The 19,479-nt window shown below is 36.3% G+C and overlaps 2 protein-coding genes across 3 annotated transcripts; both read right to left on the bottom strand.

Annotated features, from left to right (window-relative positions):
• Nucleotides 1-756: 756 nt before the first annotated feature.
• Nucleotides 757-7,453, bottom strand: LOC105034012 (ferredoxin--NADP reductase, embryo isozyme, chloroplastic). Of its 2 annotated transcripts, XM_010909033.3 has the most exons (6): nucleotides 7,259-7,453; nucleotides 7,064-7,120; nucleotides 3,497-3,835; nucleotides 2,454-2,673; nucleotides 1,528-1,768; nucleotides 757-1,445 (listed from the first exon to the last, which is right to left on the bottom strand). In XM_010909033.3, the coding sequence occupies exons 1-6, from the start codon at nucleotides 7,280-7,282 to the stop codon at nucleotides 1,187-1,189; spliced, it is 1,140 nt and encodes a 379-aa protein (XP_010907335.1). In that variant the 5' UTR covers nucleotides 7,283-7,453; the 3' UTR covers nucleotides 757-1,186. The 2 variants fall into 2 exon arrangements, with proteins under 2 accessions (XP_010907335.1, XP_073107810.1); XM_073251709.1 differs by lacking the exons at nucleotides 7,064-7,120; nucleotides 7,259-7,453 and adding an exon at nucleotides 6,697-6,717.
• A 3,598-nt stretch (nucleotides 7,454-11,051) lies between these two features.
• LOC105034013 (uncharacterized) lies at nucleotides 11,052-15,227 on the bottom strand. Its single transcript, XM_010909035.4, has 3 exons — nucleotides 14,455-15,227; nucleotides 13,087-13,332; nucleotides 11,052-11,436 (listed from the first exon to the last, which is right to left on the bottom strand). The coding sequence occupies exons 1-3, from the start codon at nucleotides 15,136-15,138 to the stop codon at nucleotides 11,305-11,307; spliced, it is 1,062 nt and encodes a 353-aa protein (XP_010907337.2). The 5' UTR covers nucleotides 15,139-15,227; the 3' UTR covers nucleotides 11,052-11,304.
• Between the last annotated feature and the right edge of the window lie 4,252 nt (nucleotides 15,228-19,479).

Raw genomic sequence — 19,479 nt, 5'->3', positions numbered from 1 at the left:
TGGATAACGGTGTAGTGGCTCCGGAGCTAATCAATGCTCACCGTCCAAATGCTGAACCCATCAAAACAAGATCTAATAGCAGTTAAAACAGTAAAATTCCAATCTTTTTTGTTTTTAAAAAATTGCTATTTAAGCTAGTTTCAGACAGGATCCCTTTTGTCCAGATACAAAAATGTAGTTGCTAAGTGGGAGACAAGCCCACATTATTGTCCAACAGGAGGTAAATGCTGTAAGCTAATACAGTCAGCATCATAGTTGTTCAAATACTCCAGTGCAAAAGAAAAGGGACTAGGATTCATTGTACAGGGTTGCAACAGAAAGATCTAAACATTACAAGTGAATGCCATGACAAAGGATTTGCTTGGAGACAAGAAAGGAATTTATTGAAAAAGAAAATGGCTGCTGATGAACTAATTTATTGACAGAGTTGAGGCATGTCTATATGGCTATGGTTTGGGAATCCTTTGGTGGTTTTCTGCTTCAGTTAATCAAGTCATCTTCAGCATTGCTACAAAGCTGCTCCATTCTCTGACAACAAGGATGGATGGCTCCTGTGCTTTCCTCAAATATAGAATTCTCCAAAGGTAAGTAGGTTTGTGTTTGGTGGGGTGCTAGGACCCATGCTGGGTCGATCATGTCGATGAACCTTAAGATGCTGCACATATGAAATCCACCTTTGATAAAAAAAAAGAGGTTAATGGGTTAGTGCAACTGCTCTAAGAATGATGTCAAACATACAACAACACAAGTTGCAAGTCCAGTAACATAGAGTGAATTACCCCAACAGATTCAAATGAAAGACTTCTCTCAAAAGTTTGTAGAGCTGAGGAACAAGAAACACAAATCTCACAAATAAGAGGCTATCTCTAAAGATGTCTGGTGAACAGAGTTCTTAAATAAGAATGGCAAAAAGTCATAAATTGCTGATAAATTAACTAGAGGTCCATTTGCCGCATCAAATGGAGTTACAATGCTGCAGTAAACTGCCCCAATAGCTCAGTATGCACCCTAATGCTGCAGTAAACTGCCCCAATAGCTCAGTAAACTACATGGGTTTTCTGCATCAGTGAATATGCAGCGAGCACTAAATGTGACCGAAATCAGATAACATCAGGGAAAATATGTCATCTAACCATGCTTGATCTGGCAGCCATGCCCTTATTTATTTAACACCTTCCGACTTTTGCTAGTAAACCTCAACATGCCATTGCTTTTTCTTCCTAAGCTGGGAGAGCTTCTCATCCCAGTTCTCCCCTCTCTGCTCTGCAACTCTCTTCAGTGTGTCCTGGATCCCGGGCATCATCCCCTTCAGACCACAGAAGTATATATGCGCACCTTCATCCAAAAGCCTGAAAATTTCATCACTGTACTCCTCAATCTTGTCCTGAACATACATCTTTCCCCCCCTCTTGTTTTTCTGTTCCCTGCTAAGGGCTTTGTCATACCTGATTTTATTTCATGAAAGACACAACACAAGAATTAGGCATTGCAACACAAATGAAAACATTGAACAGAAAGATCTTATACCTGAAGTTGTCAGGATAGTCACGAAGATAGCCTGCAAATTCATCATCATAGAGAAGGCTGTCCGTGTTTGCAACCCCAAGGAAAAGCCATGCTAGGCCACCAAATTTGTATGTTGGTACATCTTCCATGAACATGCGCCGAAGGTAGGCACGGAATGGAGCAACCCCAGTCCCTGTGGCCATCATAATATGAGTGGCATTCGGGTCGTCCTCTGGTAGGAGCATCACTTTGCCTGAGGGACCTGCAAATACATGTAAAATTATGGCACATAACTAGAGAATCAAGGGAGAAGAACAGGTCCAAGATTATATGTAATGCGAAACACTGAAGAAAAAGCTGTATAGATGTTCAAAGAATAGTGATAGGATAAACCGTTAACTGTGTGAATCATCATGTCCAGGCACTGATCTTTCCACTGAAAATCAGGTGAACTCTATTTTGACTCTTATTCTCTTTGAAAAGTTAAAAAAATGTTCAACCATGGAGAAGCTTTGCTCCTTTACTCCATTTCAGATGGCTATGAAATTATTTACAGGCAAAAAATTAGTAATGATACAATGTCATCACTTCAGGTTTTCCATAGTCAGAAATTTAATAGCCAGCAGAGCACTGATCATTGAAACATAATATAAGGCAAACATCTGGATATTCACTTCATATATAGTGACATGCTCGCATAGACATTAACCCACACAAGTATGTATATGCGTATATAACAGATATCTATGTGTGTTTGATTGCCATCCCCAAACATGTGGAACAAAAGACTTATGATCAACGTAGTGATTTTGCTTTTATTGTGAATGCACAACATTAAGTCTAAAAACACATGAGAGCTACCAAACTAGAATTCATGGAAGTATTTCACCTTAACCGGCACATATACATGTTTTCTTCATTTTTCTTTTTTTGGATTTACATTGTACCTGTGAGCCGAATCTTGTCTCCTGGCTTTGAGTCACAGAGAAAATTACTGCAAACACCCATCTTTGAAGGGTCCTCTTCTCCCGTCTCTGGATCATAGTAGACAGCACGACGGACACATAAACTGGCTGTCTTGCCATCAAATGAATCTCCATACCTAGTTGATGCAATTGAATATAGTCGAACATTGTGAGGAGCTCCAGGTTTCTTTGGGTTCTCGCCCTGCGCAAAAGAAATGAATATTGATTAACAAATGTATAACTAGAGGATTAAAAAATTACAATGTCTTAAAAAGAATGTGCAATATTCGAGAGAGAACACCTAATGAAGTACCATAAGAATTCTTTTTACTGTATATGATGTTTCCAATTGCAGCGAAATGTGTTTTAAATGTTTTTTCCTTGCTGTTTTTTTCAAAATGTCTTAAAAAGAACACGATATTCAAGAGAGGACACTTAATGAAGTACCAACAGAATGCTTTATATCATATTCTTTATTTCTTATTGCAGCAAAATGTACTTTTAAATGTGTTTTTCTTGCTGTTTTTTCAATAATAAGCAATATGACTTTTAGATACCTGGAAACCTCTTTAGCCTTGCCTAGCTTATACTCTAATGATCCAATGGAGAGGCATAAACATGTGAACAAGCAAAAGGCAGAAGATGCATCGAATAGACTTTTTTCTGCTTCTCTAATTTCAAAGCAGTATGCAAATCATTGAAGCAGATACTGAAGAAAAGCACAGATCATATTAAGCAAAACAAGAAGACATGAGATCATACCAAAATCAACTTAATAAAGAGAACAAGAGAAGGGTACAAAAGGGAGTACAAGGATTAGAAAAAGGTGCTGAGATGAATTAATAAATGCAAAAGTGACAGTAGTAAAGGCAGCAATCAACTAGTATTGCAGCAAGACAAACTAAAACAAACAGAGAGGTTCTGCATCACTTGACATATTGACAATGGGAATTTAAATTTCCATCACAGGCATTATTTACAAGAATATAGATTTCTAGAAAATTGGACTATAAAATAATACTTACAGGAGGAATTATTCCGTAGCTTTGCCCTTCCCAGTAAGGGACGTTGCCTCCATGATCAATAACGATATGACATGTCTCCCCAGGGGCTTTTGGGCCAACAAGTCTCTCAACTGAGACTATTGTTGCTGTGTAAGGTTCCTTGGGTTTGTACAGGTTGAGAGGTGGCTCTTTAGCATCCTCAAGCTCTAAAGGCTTTACTGCAACTTTACTTTTGCTGGCTTGTTGTACGGACATACATACCACCTTGAACCGGCATTTTGATTGTACCTTGTTGCTTCTTAAATCTAAAGATGTAAAGGGCACCCAGAAGTTATTGTGGAAGCTAACATTATTGCAACCCTGCAATACAATACAAGTGGGTGAGACTGAGTTGCATAAAGCATTTTGAAAGCAGAGCAGAAAGCCAACAATATGTGTCATGGCCTTAAAAATCTTAACGTACAATGTTTCGACACTCATAAAATAAAACCAATATAATGCCTCTGTTTGCAAGTCGTTAACACCAGGTCCAGCAATGTACATGGAAAGAGGAAAAGATGTAAAAGCATATTGTTATGGATTGAAATGAAAGATTATAATGTATCAGAGATCAAGCATATTTAAAGAGAGTGTTTCCCAGAATGATCAGCAAAACTAATATTCAAGGTCCACATGTTAGATACAGGTTCTCTCAGAAACTTAATTTGATTATAGAAAGGTCATCTTTTATGGTGGCTCAAAACAATGGAATTTCATCGCTGAAATGAATCATTTCAAAGAAAAGAAAATTAAGCATCTAAAGGAATTGCATCTAATACAATCTGCAAAACACGCATCTAACTCTAAAGTCAAATGGTGGAAAATTATGATCCAAAGAATCATTCGCCACTGAACGACTCAGATGTAATTAAACTGAAATCTGATAAAACACAGGAGCAATTAAAAGAATAATGAGAGATACAATAGGTCTACAATTTAAGACTGATGAGGAGTTTACCTTAGGAAAATGTCAGAAAGTCCACATTAACCATAAGAAATAAGTCACTTAAATCCTTTTTCCCATTGATTTACATACTCTGGCATTTTTTTCCTTGACATCCATCCTGGCATCTTCCATATTATCATCCAGGTCTAAAGCCCTATTGTTTCTTTTTACTGATCCTAGAAATATCAGGGCCCTCCAATGACAAGGGGACTCTGTGGTCGTCACGCAAATGTTGCACCCTATCAATCAATCATCCACTAACTTATCCACTGTGACGCAACAGGCTTTGGCTGTTTGAACCAATTTACACTCCTATACTTCAGAATGCTACATTACATCCTTGAGGCAAACGGTAATCACATTACACCCTCAAAAGCATTTCTTTCCTACATCAACTCCACTCTATATCAAATAAACTTGTCATCAAATCCATTCTTTTGTAGGATATATCCAGACTTAAAGAATTTGCTCTTCCATTAATTTTAAACAAGGCCTCACTTTTACTAGTATTTTCATTAAATTTGCATTCTATATGTTCTTTTTTTTAAAAAAAACTTTCTTCAAACCTTTCTATCACAATTTGAATATGAAAACAATATCTTTTCTTTCCTCATAGCTAGAAGTAACTCACATATAACATTTAAAAAGCTCCTCCTCCTAATGTATTGTTTGGATTGGGGGTACACGGAGGTTCATAAGGGGAAGAGAGGGGAGGGTAAAGAATAAACCCCTGTTTGATAAAATTTTTTGAGAGGTAAAGGAGGGTAGAGAAGGGTTCTCTCAACCCCTCCATACCCCTCACTTTTTCTGTACCCTCGGTTTGGGGTGTAATGGAGGGGAAGGTTCACGTTTAATTTTTATTTTCCTAACTTAGCCTTAATAAAATTTTAAAATTACAACTAGACCATTATATATTTCATCTTCCCAACTGCCCGCTCTTCGCACAACTCAGAAATCCTATAGTCATCTCTTCACCCGCAGGCCACTCCTCACACAAATCCAGATATCACGATCTTTGGAAGGCAGATTTCAGTGACAGAGATCCACGATCTTTGTCAAAATATCACAAACATTAAATAGTACATCTATTAATGAAAAATGACATATTTGTCAAAATATATATAAAAATTCTTCTACCCCTCAACTCCTCTATCCAACAAGGATAACGTATGTACCCTTCTTTAACCTTCCTCTCTCTTTCCAAACAAGGGTTCATTAATTCCCTTACCCTCTCCTCCCTTCCCCTCCTCTCCCCTCCCCTTATGAACTCTCGTGTACCCCCAATCCAAACAAAACGTAATTGTGACATTTCATACTGCTCTACCTTCACAATCTCATCCTAGAATCATCTATGTTCATAGGAACAGAAGGGATGAGGTATTCAAACCCATATCTTTTAATTTCTTTCTGTCTTTTTCTTGCTTCAATATATTTAGTACCAGGTAGCCATAGCATCATTCCTTCACTTGAAAGTGCAATATTCAAAAACAAGGGAATCTGGCTAGATCACACAACCAAGATCCAAAATGTTATGATCCAAATTTATATCATGAAATTCAACTAGATCCCGGTCACAATATTTGAAACACAAGAGGAGATATAAGATTACAAAATCCTAACAATTTTAACAAAACGGGGTTACACTTGGCTTACTAAAAATGGGGCTTAATAGTGAATCTAGTGTTAGTGACACCAACTAAAACTATTTGTCCTTAGAAAATGCATGTGCTTGGCCACTCTCTCTCTCATACTCACTCCCTCCCCAATTCTTCAAATTAGTGATTTTGCAGAAATGTGATTAACTTCATTTTATCTAAAGAATGAAGAAATTTGATTCCAAACTTAAAGATGAAATTCAAACAATCCACTTTCACTATAGCAAAGACACCACAGTTGCCTAAAAATAATGTAATATATCATACTTAAAACATGACATAAGACTTGCACTAGCTGGCAACATCAACAAAAGATCTAACATAAAGATAAGAAACAAAACCATGTAGAAACAAAAGGGAAAATAAGAAAACACATAAGAAGCAAACATGCTAACTCCATTGGTATCTTGTTGACTAGCATATGGATAAAATTTGACAAGTAAGAGAGAGGAAAAAAAGCTTCACATGAAAGAATTCAAGAAACTCTGAAAAATCTCCAATCAATACCAATTGTAGATCATGAATAAAAAGGTTTTATTATTTTCTTGTTGATAAACGCCCCACAGGACAGAATAAAACACCTTTCCCAACTAGTATCCGCAGAAGATCACAGCTACAGTTGCCTGAATTCCACCTGGACATAATGCATATATCACTATTGAATCAATGTGCACAAAAACGTCCAAAGATCACACTTTGCAACACAATTGAGTGTCTGTTATCTATAAACCACATGTCCAATCAAATAAGATAAATGAAAAACTGTGATGCGGAGCTGGCATCAAGTGGATTTCTCCCATCATATTTCACGACAGAAGCTAAGAATGCATTAAACCCAAACAAAACCACTTTTTGATCCAATACCATGCAATCACACGCATAACAGAAGTGGAAATCATACTAAAAAATCGATTATAATATCACGAAGCGTCAAAAAAAAAAAAAAACCTTCAATCCGGATTTCCTTAGAGAAACATCGGTTCCAACAGGCAGCGATAGGGAGACCTGCGAACGATCAAAACATCAGAGAGAGCTCCGGATGGATCAAAATGAAATACAAACAAGAGAAAAATACCGAAAATTCAAAGAAGAAACCGAAAAATTGGGGGGATCAGAGCCGAGATCGGAGTGGTATCTACTGACCTGAGCTCCCAAAGCGTGCGCCATGATCTAATTTCTAGGCTCTCTCCTCCCCAAAATCAAAGCTAGGGTTGCTTTATAAGGCTTCGAAGAATTGTAAGAGAGACCCCTTGGAGTGGAGGAAGAGGCGAGCAGCCCCTTCAGCGATCGCTAGGCCTACTCTTAGGTCCCAAGCGTGTTCCACGACTAATTAATCTTTCCCTAATTTTTTATTCTTACGAGTATTTTGCCCTTGTAATTTACTCCATTGGCTGGGTATATTGTTCAACTAGAATGAGATCTAGCCGTCCGTTAAGGGACTCAACGGTAAAATATAAGTCTAAAGAGAGGTTAAAAATGGTAAATTGGTCGAAGGGAGGCGGATAATAATACTTGGTCCCTGGTTACGTGGGGGAGTACCATTGACCACGCGTCCCTCCGTCACCGTCAAAGGCCATTTGCTTCTGTTGCCAAAAAAAAAAAAAAAAAGAAAGAAAAGGTGGTCAACTGCGTTACGTCCCCAGGAACTAGCGCACCCAACAGCACGAGCCTTCCGCTAAGCGCATGACACGTGGCATGTTTGTTCGTGTTGAAATTTGATTTGCTGAATTGTGAAATTGGAGTTTGGAGATTTGTACACGCTGATGTTTGAAGAGTCAAGAGACGGCCAAGGGAGGAAAAATAAATCTCCAACAAAAAGGAAAGAAGAAACGTAATAAACTGAAAAATGGGCAAGGCATTTAAATTCTTCTTTATGTATATATATTATTCTAAAATAAGGATTTAACGGTTATGCTAAGGCGCTTGCTGTGCATTGATGGCAGAGCAGCTATTGCCAGATTTTTTTATTTTTTTAATAAAATTTATCAGATTATTTGATGGCTGAGCTACATGCTATATGAAAAAGCTTGGTATATGCTATTAAATAATTAAATAGTTCTGATATTATTTTTGAGAGTAATTGTTTGATAAGTTCATCAAATACTATCTTCCATCCATTGAGTCATGATTACCAGAGAATGAGAGCACCGTTTGTGCATAAGCAAATAGTGCTATGGACTGAATGACGACATATGTAGTCAATCAAAATGAGACTATACTGTGGATTGCTATAACAGATATTTTTTTTAATTTTTTACATCTAATTTTTAAATTTTTACGGATATATTTATTGGAGCATGATATAATAAATTCTGATTTTTTTGGTAAATTAATAAATTTTGATTTACCAAAAAAAAAGAAAAAGTTCCGTAGAGAGATAAGTTTTTCTTTCATCAAAATTTGGAATTTGGGAGGTTCATAGAATGGCAATGGTGGCGTCCAACTTCCATGGCAGTGCTAAGTTGATGCAAAGTTCAGACCACAGGGCAAAGGTACATAAAACCTTTCTATGAAATAAAAAAAAGTGGCCGGCCGACTAAGGCATCTGTAATATGGAAAGAAGTTTTATAATCACTACTAAATGGAACAAAATTGCTTCAAGTTTTCTTTTGGATAGAACTGGCACATGGTGTAGGCACGCAAACGATCTACTCCAGTGCCAACTTTTACATTGTTCGAATGGGATTTTTGGGTAGGCCCTACACAAAATTCTGAACCTACCATATTACTATTCATGCATAGTTATTACCATTTTGTGGCGACCCATTAAAAATTATACGGAAAAAAAGGACAAATGAAATCAAAAGATCCAAACTATACAACTTCCTCAACGTTGGCAGTTTTCGAACACCTCTCTAAAGATCAATTCAGAAAAGTCTGATTCTGTTACAAAAAAAGAAGAAAAAGTTTAAAATCTTTATTTGCTGCGCCTTCCAAGACAAATAAACAAGCTGAAGAATGTTACTGAAAAAGTGTTCAACGTCTCTCCAAGATGTGGTTCAGATGACACAATAATTTTCTATATTTATACTTAGAAAATTCGAACCTTGTGAAGAAAGAAAAGAATAACAAAAAATTGAAAGCAAGCTTGGGATCAGTTGGATTGTGCAACTTAGTGGGTTATATGCAGTGACAGAGCCTCCCATCAAATATTGGGAGGACAAAATAATAATTTATTAATAATTTTTTAAATAAAATATTTTATAATAAATAATAATATATATATCAAAAAATATTATAAAAATATTAATAAATATTTAATTTTATATATAAATTAAGATAAGTAAAAAATATTATTTTATACCATCTACAAAATAATTTTGATTGTATAAAAATCTCGATAATCTCTTCCACATTAAAGTTCGAAAAATAAATAAAAGATTAAAAAATAAATAAATAATTGTTCTTTCTTTAAAAAATTTATTATTTTAAAAAAATTAATATATAAATTAATTATATGATCTTTTTTTTCAAACTGATGGATTCATAACGTGTGTAAGGCTAAAATATTGAGAGGGTCATCATATATATATATAAATATATAAATAATAAATATTTTAAAATTTTTTGAGGATGCAGTGGCCCGTCCTAGTCTTTTTTATGCTCCGCTACTGATTATATGGAAAGAGAAACTCGAGAATCTTTCTTAACAACCAAAGCAACTCAGCTTTAACCTTGAAGCACTCTGTAGATCTCTTTAACAGTTTGTTGGAAGATGTTTGCCAGCTTCAACTCCTAGTTAAAACAATAAATGCCTTATGCTTTACTCATGCCAAATAATGGAATTACCCATCCTTTTCTATGACTCATGCCAAATAATGGAATTACCCATCCTTTTCTATGGTACGCATATCTAGCTTGAATTGATAGGCCCAACTTTGTGGCCGACATAATATAATACATATATTTGAGTTATCAAATTATTCATATCAATGAATGAATAAATCCCGACAGTCCAAGATCGCCAACCTCTTCCTGAGATTAAACCTGATAGGGACTTGTGGATTTGAAAGACTCGAGCTGCTCCGCATGTTCAAATGTTCGGGTGGAAGATTGCATGGAGACAGCTGCTGGTAAAAGCTACGCTAGCAGCTGCCACAAAGAATCTACTTGGATCCGATCATCCAGATGTGACCCATGCAGTGATACCGGACAACTAGTGAGACTGTTGAAGGGTTTGCTTGGGCTGTTGGATAATTTGTAGCTGCTGCATGATTCTTGGTTCTTTCCCAACTAATATCATTGATCTCCCGTTTTCTCACTTCAAATGACGCTTTAGCCATTGCCAGTCTTATATCATGGGCGCAACCCCCTTCTTCATTGCTGCTGTTGTTCTTGTTATCATCGTCATTCTAGTTGTTGTGGTTATTATTGTCATCATCATTGTTGTTACCGTCGTTGTTGTGGAATCAGTACCAAAAACTGGTGGTTTCATCATTGTCCGTGCATTGAACGTCCCAATCATCATATATCACAATCTACCTCATTTCCCTGCTATCGTAGAAGAGATCAGCCAGCTGCCTGCCTGATTTCTAATGACATTTATTAGTTGATGCTGCAGATTACGTTGTCCCTGGCCTCTATCTTTCTATTCTTGTGGCCAGTGAGTACATTGGTTGTGCCTTTTGTTAGGTGTGGAGACTGCCTTGCATTTCATCAAAAGAATAAATGCTATAGTTATTCTTAAAGAAAAGAATTGCATAAAATATAGAGGGCGGGTTCTAGCTCAATTTTAGGGTTACTCTAATATGACCTGAATAATATTTTCGAAACATAGAAACAACTTGGCTATGTATATCGGATTCTTCCCAAAACCCACAGTCGTGGGAGCCTCGTGCACCAGAACACCCTTTTAGTTTTTTCAGAAGTTTTCAATAATTTAAGAACAAAATAGACTCCTTGTATCACAAAAGGAAAGGAAAAGATGAGAGAGAGGTTCTGAAATATCAAATCCATTGATTATATGTTTAGCCACTACCATTGAACAAATGTTAGCAAGAGTAATGTATGTGTCCTGTACTAACATCTTCATATATCCTATCAGACTTGAAAGCAAAAATGCAGTTGATCATATGATTGTCCTTTATGAAACAATACAAAATACCTTATTTTATTGTACAAACTAGCACTAAACTTTCCATAGCAGCAAGGGCTTGTGATGATTTAAATATCTTCTACATGGTCAATATTCATCTGTGAAACCCCGTTACAAAACGTTTGATTCCTGCAAAGTCTGATACAATCTTTACATTTTCGAAGAAATTCCCCCACATTGTGCTCATGAAATCTGCAATAAACTCAGATTGCTTATCACCATTTGTCTGCAACAGAAAAAGAAGTATCAGCATATTGCACAAATTTTCTGCATTAGTGGAGCTAAGAGATCAGCAGCACTGAGGTTTAGTTTTTCTTTTTTCTTCTTTTTATTGGTACATGCATTCAGATTTAGTTGATGCACAAAGCAATGTGCCAAGAAAGGTAGATGCACCACAATGGCATCTAAAGCATTCACCTGGCCCAATTGCTCTATAAAAGTATTCAGCAACATATACATTATGCAACACTCAGTCTTCCCAAACATAAAATGTTGGAATATTGTAGACACTAGTTAACAATCAGAGATAAGAGTTTGATGAGAATGTGATTATCCTACATCATGGAAGTGTACCGGGACTCAATGGGTTTTCTGCTCTGTTCTCCATGAAGATATAACTGACTTCACGTGGCTTTTTCGTAATCTGTGCTTAGATATATGAAAATCCAGGGCACTGATATCAATGAAAAACATGGTATAGGATGGGACAAGCTTCTGATTAAGCTCTTATAATAATGGATCGATGGAGTCTTGGAGAACATCCGAACACCCAATTTTACTATGCCAGTGAATGGCACCCCTTCCAAGTGGTTGTCTAATCTGGTGACTAGAGACAAATTATTCCAGTGTTCAGTCTTATTTTATACGTTAAAATATAGGTTGATATGCAACGGTTTCAGGACAGAGCACAAAGTCTCAGAAGGGTATAGACTGAGACACGAGTGCCAGCTTGAGCACATCCGATGTCTGCAAAACAAGGGCAAAGGCTTTTTCAAGAAAAAAAAAAAAGCTCAAATGTTATCGCCAGTTCAGCATATCTATCAGAATCCATCCAAGCAAAGACTAGACTTGAAGAAATCTGCTCTTATTTCAATTTCCAGTTATACCTTAAAAAGCTACTAAAGATGATTAAATAGCACAGGAATTACAGGAAGGATGAACGATGTTCTCATTTAGGAACACCCAGCAGGATAACACTTATAGATGCATATCACAGATAACTATTGGCTGCCTGATCAAAACCACAACCAAAGTATCAAATAACTTGCTCTTAACTACCAAAGAGTACCATTCAGAGATTCACATGAAGGCAAGGAGTCTTTATTTGTACAGAAATGTGAGGGATGAGGCATACATGCTGTGGCCTGGAGCAAGATAACACAAGGGATTGGGTGGTTGGCATCAAAGTCAAGGAGCACTTACCTCACATGGCTAATTTACCAACAAAAAGGAAGAACAAAGATAAGCAAGAGTGGGATAGCATGTCCACCTATGGCAGCCAAATCTTGGGCTACCACCGATCTGAGATATTGTATAAATATGCCACAGTCTTGGTGCCAATATGAGTTGCACTTCGTCAAAGAAGACAAAAAGGGGGATAGAACAAAAGAAAAAAAACACATTCAGCACAAGTAAAAATGCAGTCATGTTGATTTTGTCTGATATACAAGCCTTCATACTGTACTTATGGACATTTCTTTTAGCTCCAAGGGCCCCTCATGCTAAAATCACAATATATTTAATAGCTTGGACAAGTTGGACTAATTATACAATCCCTAGTAATTAAACCCTACATATTATTAACCATAAAAACACAAAAGAAAGGATTTCTATGTTGCGGAAAAGATAACATAACCAAAGTTGGACAATGTATTACCTCAAAAGCAAAGAAACCACCAGGCTTTAGTGCCGAAGCACACCCTTCACAAAGATGAAGAAGGTAATCAGTGCCATCCTTGCCCCCATCTAAAGCCAGCCTTGGTTCGTGCCAGCCAACTTCAGCTTGTAGTCCAGATATATGACTATTTGGTATATATGGAGGATTACTGACCAATCCTGCAAGCTTGCCTTTGACATCTTGAAGAGGTTCAAACCATGATCCTTGTCTTATCTCAACTTTATCCTAAATCAAGCAAGCAAAATTCAGGCCCAAAGAGCAAATTATGAAATAACATAAGAAAATGGAATGGTCAAGAAATATATGAATTCTTCCACTCAAAAGGAATATATGAATTCCCCTTATTTATGTAAGCCTCCAGTCTATGACCAAGGAAGCGGTTTCCAAGGTGCAGATGTTTACTTAACAGCCAAATAAATTTGAATGCCAAAGTTAGTCACAATTATTAGGTTATATGGCGGTATATTATGGGTGGTTCCCTACATTCTGCATGCAATGAGCATGCCCTGATTTCTGCTTTAGCCCCAAGATCACACATCCATGGGCCTCACTAGTAATCACACATCCGTGGGCCTCACCAGTAATCACACATATTATTCATGAGTATTTGGTATTTTACCTTTTTTAAACTAAAAAGCTTATTTCTAGTTCCTTTATCCCCAAATTTCTTAATGTTATAACTGATTGGGAGAAGAGCAGATAAGTGGAGGGTAATTATTTGGTAATGAATGATAACATTGTTGGAGCTACTAACTTAGAAATATGACTACATCACTTATTAAGAAGAGCAAAATAAGTGGAGTGATGATGTAATAACCTCAAACTGTGCCACTATTGAACCATAGCTAAGCAGGAAACAGAAAACAGGGGGAACGAGATCCGATCTATGTAGCATCCATGACAAACTGCAGAATAAGTGAATCACTAGAAGGACATTTTGATCAGGTAGTTCATTCTTTCATTAGTTAGTTTACCACCTAAAATATCAATCCATTCAGAACTAAATATTCAACCATTATAACTAAGCTAGAAGACATCAAAAGGTGATTAACTTCTGCAATGACCACATCTAACATAGTTTCATTCTTCTCATTCCAGTTCTACAGCAAATTAACCATGAAAAGTCCTTCCATTGCCCAGCAGGAAAGAAAAACAGATTTTTTTTTTTTTTAGTTTATTCCCGTTATTTAGTTCTACAACCAATAATAATCTTTACTATGATATCCCTACAATTAGTCAATTGCAGCAGAATGGAGAAAATTGGAGCAAAAAGTTTTTTTTTTTTTTTTTTTTTGCATAATGAAAAGCCCAAACAGAAAGCAAAAACCACAACTCACAAACACTAACCTTTAAACCATACCTCTCCACATTAAGCCTCGCCACCTCCACCGCATCCGGGCTCAAATCCGTTGCAAAAACCTTCCCTCCCTCCCCCAAAAGCCTCCCAATCCCCACGGCAATGGCGCCACTCCCAGTTCCCAAATCAGCCCACAATCCCTCCTCGAACCCCTCCACTCTCGCCACCATATCTACCAGCATCTCCGTCTCCGGCCTCGGTATCAACACCCCCTCCCTCACCGCCAAAACCAAATCCCTCCAGTGCTCGCACCCGACCACGTACTGGAACGGCTTCCTCTCTTCGATCCTCTCCCTCCATAGGCGGTAGAGCTCCTCCAGCCCCACCCTCAGGCGAACCTCGCCGGCTGCCTCAGGCCTGGAGGTGGCGTCCTGGACCAGCCAGGAGAGCTCGCGGAGGAGATGGTCGGCATCCGGGCCACCGTTGGCGGCGATGCGGGGGGCGGCGGTGATGGCGATGGATTTGGCCCAGCGGCGGAAGGCGTCGAGATCGGCGCGGGCGGCAGAGTGGGCGGGGGGCCGGAGAAAGAGAGGGGTTTGGGGGCGGGGTCTTGGCGGGAAGGAGGAGTGGGTTGTGGTGGGAGAGGAGGAGACGGCAGAGGCGGAAGGAGAGCGGATTTGCCGGCGGTGGAGGAGAGAAGTGGAGCGGATGGTGAAGGGGAGTCTTAAAATCATTTTCTCTGCATCTCTCTGGGCATCAAAGTAGTGAAGACGTCACTGGTATAGCATTCTGAATCTGGGCAGATCCTCAAGAGTTGTGCTAATGCTTGCGATCTCAAATTTATGCCGCATACATGGCTAAGATTGATCTTCCGGTTGTGACATAGATCATCAAAACTTTCGTATACTTGATGAAATTTTTAGCTTTTTGTGAAAGGATTGCATAAATTGTGGTCCTCGTCATTGTTGATTAAAAAAATAAGATTAATTATACAAAAATTTTAAATTATTTGAGAGTTTTCAATTTGATCTCCAACTTTAATTGAGTACAATTAGATTATCTAATTTTTAAATTTATTTAATTTATATCCTAATCAAAAATTTTGTTAGACTATCATTCGAGGTGCAAATGGATCGGATAGAATCGAATTATAAGTGATCCCGATCTAATTTGATTCTTTGATTAGATTTTAATATTGGACCTAGACCCAACTCTATAGAAAATTGGGTTGGATCTAATATTAGTGACAATTTTTTTTTTATTTTTCATTTTTCAAGGTTAAAGTAGTAAAATGAAATATTGGTGAGCATTAGTGCAATAAATAAGAAGACCATAGATTGGTGATGACTATAAAAAATATATTTATTTGTGAATAAAATATAGTGAGAAAGTATTAATATCCTTACAAAATGTTTTATTTATGACAGTAAAGTCATTATTAGTCGTCAAGATCTTAACATATTAGTGACTACCTTGAAATGCCATCATAAATACTAATTTTTTTCGTCACAAATATCATTTTTTTTGGAGGAAAGTATTGGCGCCAACTTTATCATAATATACTAATGAATGAATCCACGTCCTCATAAAAAGTATATTATTTATAATCAAACGTTACTAGAAATATAAAATCTATTCTGAAAATATCCTATTTATGATATTCAAAATTAGCCGTCATTGTTAATTGTTAAAATCTCAGTATATTATCATCCACATTAAGATTTTCTTATAAATAACATATTCATTTGTGATCAAAATATAGTGAAGGAGTACTAACACCCTCATAAAAAGCTTTATTTATGACAGTAAAACTCAGTCATCATTATGTAGATATGGTATCAGTTGATAAATCTTAGATTCAACTTCATAATAGATCATGGTTGAAGTATTTTAATGGTGTTCAAGGTTTTCTTAATTTTGCATTTGAGAATATAAAAGAGGAAGATATGAAAATAAAATGTTCTTGCATGGATTGCAATAACACATGCAGAAAGACTAAAGATGAAGTTGAACAACATCTATTATATAGACACAGCCTAGGGCCATATTTTGATGGAAACAGAAAAAAGACATATGAAACAAAGAAAAATAGTAAAGGAAGAAGAAATTCTTTTGTCTTTTGATTCAATAGCACAAAAAATATTCTCAACTGATTATAACGTTGGCCAAAGAGGCCTTGTTTACAGAGTAAAAATCCTAATTTAATAGCACAAAAGATCTAAAACAAAAAAGAAAAAAGATTAAGATAAAGATTAAAACTTTCAATTCGACTAGGATTCTTTCGGATTCTCATTGATTTATCAAACAATAGAATTAAACTTCAAAATTTGGAGTGATGATGAAGTATCAACCTTGTAGAGCACAAAAAGAGCTTTTCGAAATGAGATTATAATAGCGATTTTGACATCGGATAAGAAAGTTACGATCATTTTAGTTTTGAAAATTATATCATAAAGTCAATCACTTAGATGATTATACTATTTGTAAATTATATACGAATTATTTAGTAATAAAAATTATTTGATTTTTTCATCATATGTTATGCATCTTTTTTGAACTCTTATATTATGATGAAGTTCTTAGAATTACTTTTCAATCAATAAAAGAGAATTTATCATATAGTTCTTAAATTAATTTACAACCAAACAATACGCTATTATTAGGATGATAGTGTTTATCAAGTATAGGTCGTTGTGTGTCATAGGCATTAGTTGTCCTCATAATCAAAAAATATGGAGATATTGGTAGGCATGCAGATAAAATATAGGAGTATATTTTACTGAACGTGACCAACTCGGAGCACTCTGCTGTTAAAAACAGCTCACGAAGGATATGTGTATAAGTATCCCTTCGATCTGAGATCACCACGATGACTTACAAATAACTCATTGTGCTTTGGTGCTGGACTATCTAAATTTTTAATTCAGCGATGGAAGATTTCTGGACATAGTCAAGTACTTGTGAAGTTGGTGTGTGAGTCAAGATGGGATTGACGGTACTTAATTTTAGGAGATAGTGCTATATTATATTTTAATTCAGTAAAATCTTGATCAAGATAGTCCTTGTGAGGTGTCACAAGATTTATGAGTTTGAGATACATTATAGATATACTGATTAAGAGTTGATGGTTTAGCTTTAAAGTCATCCTGAGCATTGAGGGTCAAAGGGATGAATTATACGGTAACCATATGTCAGGGTTTTTGAATATTACTTTGCAATCATTTGGCTTATCTGGACGTCGGGTATCATTACTAGATATTCATTTCGATTAGTATAGAAATTTATTTCTATGCTACTGGCTTAGATTTAAATCTATAAGATCATATTTAAAAAAAATTTCTGACTGATTAGATGGCTGATCAATGATTGAGAATCATTCAAGGATATAATTGTCAATTTAATTGATGGTTAATCTTATGTAAAAGGTGCAATAAAATAATTCATTAAGGATTAGTAAATTATATAAAAATTAACTAGCAATTAGATTGCTAATTAGCATAATTTGATTGATAATGAGGATCGGATCAGTCTAATTGAATTGGATTCAATTAGGTTTGATCCAATTAGGTGATTAGATGACCTATTCGCTAGGAGTGTTTGATTCTTGATTTGATCAGGACCTGGACTTGATTAATTTCTAATTGAATTAAGATCTAATTGAGTTGGTTCAGTGTCTAATTAGATTAGGTTATGATATCTGATTGGGTTTAACTTAATTTGATTACGATGAGAACCTAATTGAGTTCAAATTCAAATCAGTTTGAATTTAAATCCTAGCGCCACCTTATCCCCATGCCCTTCTACTCTCCATGAAAATTCTGAATTTGCGTGGAGAATTCACATGCCAAAACCTTATTGTCACCCACTCCTTTGGATAGGATGAGGTTGTTTAAGTTTGAATTCAAACGGAGATTGAATTTGAACTAAAAACCACCTTGATCTTTATCCTTATCTATGTTCGCCCACTTTAAAATCACTTGATTTTTGTGTGACAAAACTTAAGTGAATTATCATGAGAAAGAAACCTGACAGTGGGGCAAAAATCTGAGAGGGGGCAAGCCTTCTATGCATGAACAGAGGATAGAAATTTCCTCTTGGGCATGAGGCTTGTAAGTGGGTTCCCTAGGGTTTCGATTCTAGGGTATTGGGTAGTGAGGAAAATAGAGAGAATCTAGTTCTCTTCTTCACCTCTCTTCCACCACCTAGTCATCCTCCTTTACATCCTCTTCACCATCCGGAGGTGTTTGAGTGGTTCGAAGATGGACTTAGATCAGCCAGCGAAGAAGATTTCTATGCGAGCCAGTACTCTCAGGGAGACCGATCAGCCAGAGCTTCGAGTGGACATCCTATAGAGATCGGACGCTCTGTGCAGCTGCTCGACATCAGGAAGAACCTAGTTTCATGAGATTTAGTTATGGTGATCAGCTATCCATGCTCTGGTAAGAGATCCGATCTCAAATTAGATATGATCTAGTTTACTGTAGATGTGATCTACTGGTCCTGTATTGATATGATCAATCATGCTTAGATTTCAGATCATGCATAATTTTCATGTCATATAAACCTTAGTAGGTAGTTTAAAATCTGATCTAATGTATATATTGTAGATTAAAATATTTAATCTAAACTAATTTTGCTAAAAATTTTGAAAATACATGCATGAAACTACCTAGTTTTCCTTCAATTGGTATCAGAGTATAGATTCGATATGACATAGATTTATATGCTTTTAGAATATGATTTCTTATTGTTTAGATTAGATCTAAATAATTTTATACTCAGATCTGATATTTGATCAGTTAGATTAGATGTTTGAGTAGCTAAGTAATCGGATTGGGTTGATCACCAAGTCGTCCGATCATAAGAGCAAGTAGGATTTAAAGACTCTCTCCTCCCATTCAATGGAGTTCTCTTATGACGTGTTGGGGTGCCATATGATTATATCTTATTAAGCAAAATCATAAAAAAAAAATTTACTTTTCTGTAAAATCTTAGATCCAAAAATCTTAGGATTTGTTATATGTGATACAATTTTGAATTGTACGAAAAGAAGTAACATCTAATCATGAAAAATA

The sequence above is a fragment of the Elaeis guineensis genome, chromosome 2 (assembly GCF_000442705.2).
Source record: "Elaeis guineensis isolate ETL-2024a chromosome 2, EG11, whole genome shotgun sequence".
NCBI classification, from domain to species: Eukaryota; Viridiplantae; Streptophyta; class Magnoliopsida; order Arecales; family Arecaceae; genus Elaeis; species Elaeis guineensis.
Note: the sequence above shows the minus strand (reverse complement) of the source record. Positions and strands in the feature narration are given on the sequence as shown.

Coding starts and splice junctions, on each gene's coding strand:
- LOC105034012 (XM_010909033.3), bottom strand. CDS start 7,282: ATGGCGCACGCTTTGGGAGCTCAG. Junction 3,836..7,063: donor TAAGGAAATCCGGATTGAAG/GTTTTTTTTTTT, acceptor ATTGTATTGCAG/GGTTGCAATAATGTTAGCTT. Junction 1,446..1,527: donor GACTATCCTGACAACTTCAG/GTATAAGATCTT, acceptor AAATAAAATCAG/GTATGACAAAGCCCTTAGCA.
- LOC105034013 (XM_010909035.4), bottom strand. CDS start 15,138: ATGATTTTAAGACTCCCCTTCACCATCCGCTCCACTTCTCTCCTCCAC. Junction 13,333..14,454: donor TGGAGAGGTATGGTTTAAAG/GTTAGTGTTTGT, acceptor TGCTTGATTTAG/GATAAAGTTGAGATAAGACA. Junction 11,437..13,086: donor GTGGTTTCTTTGCTTTTGAG/GTAATACATTGT, acceptor TTTCTGTTGCAG/ACAAATGGTGATAAGCAATC.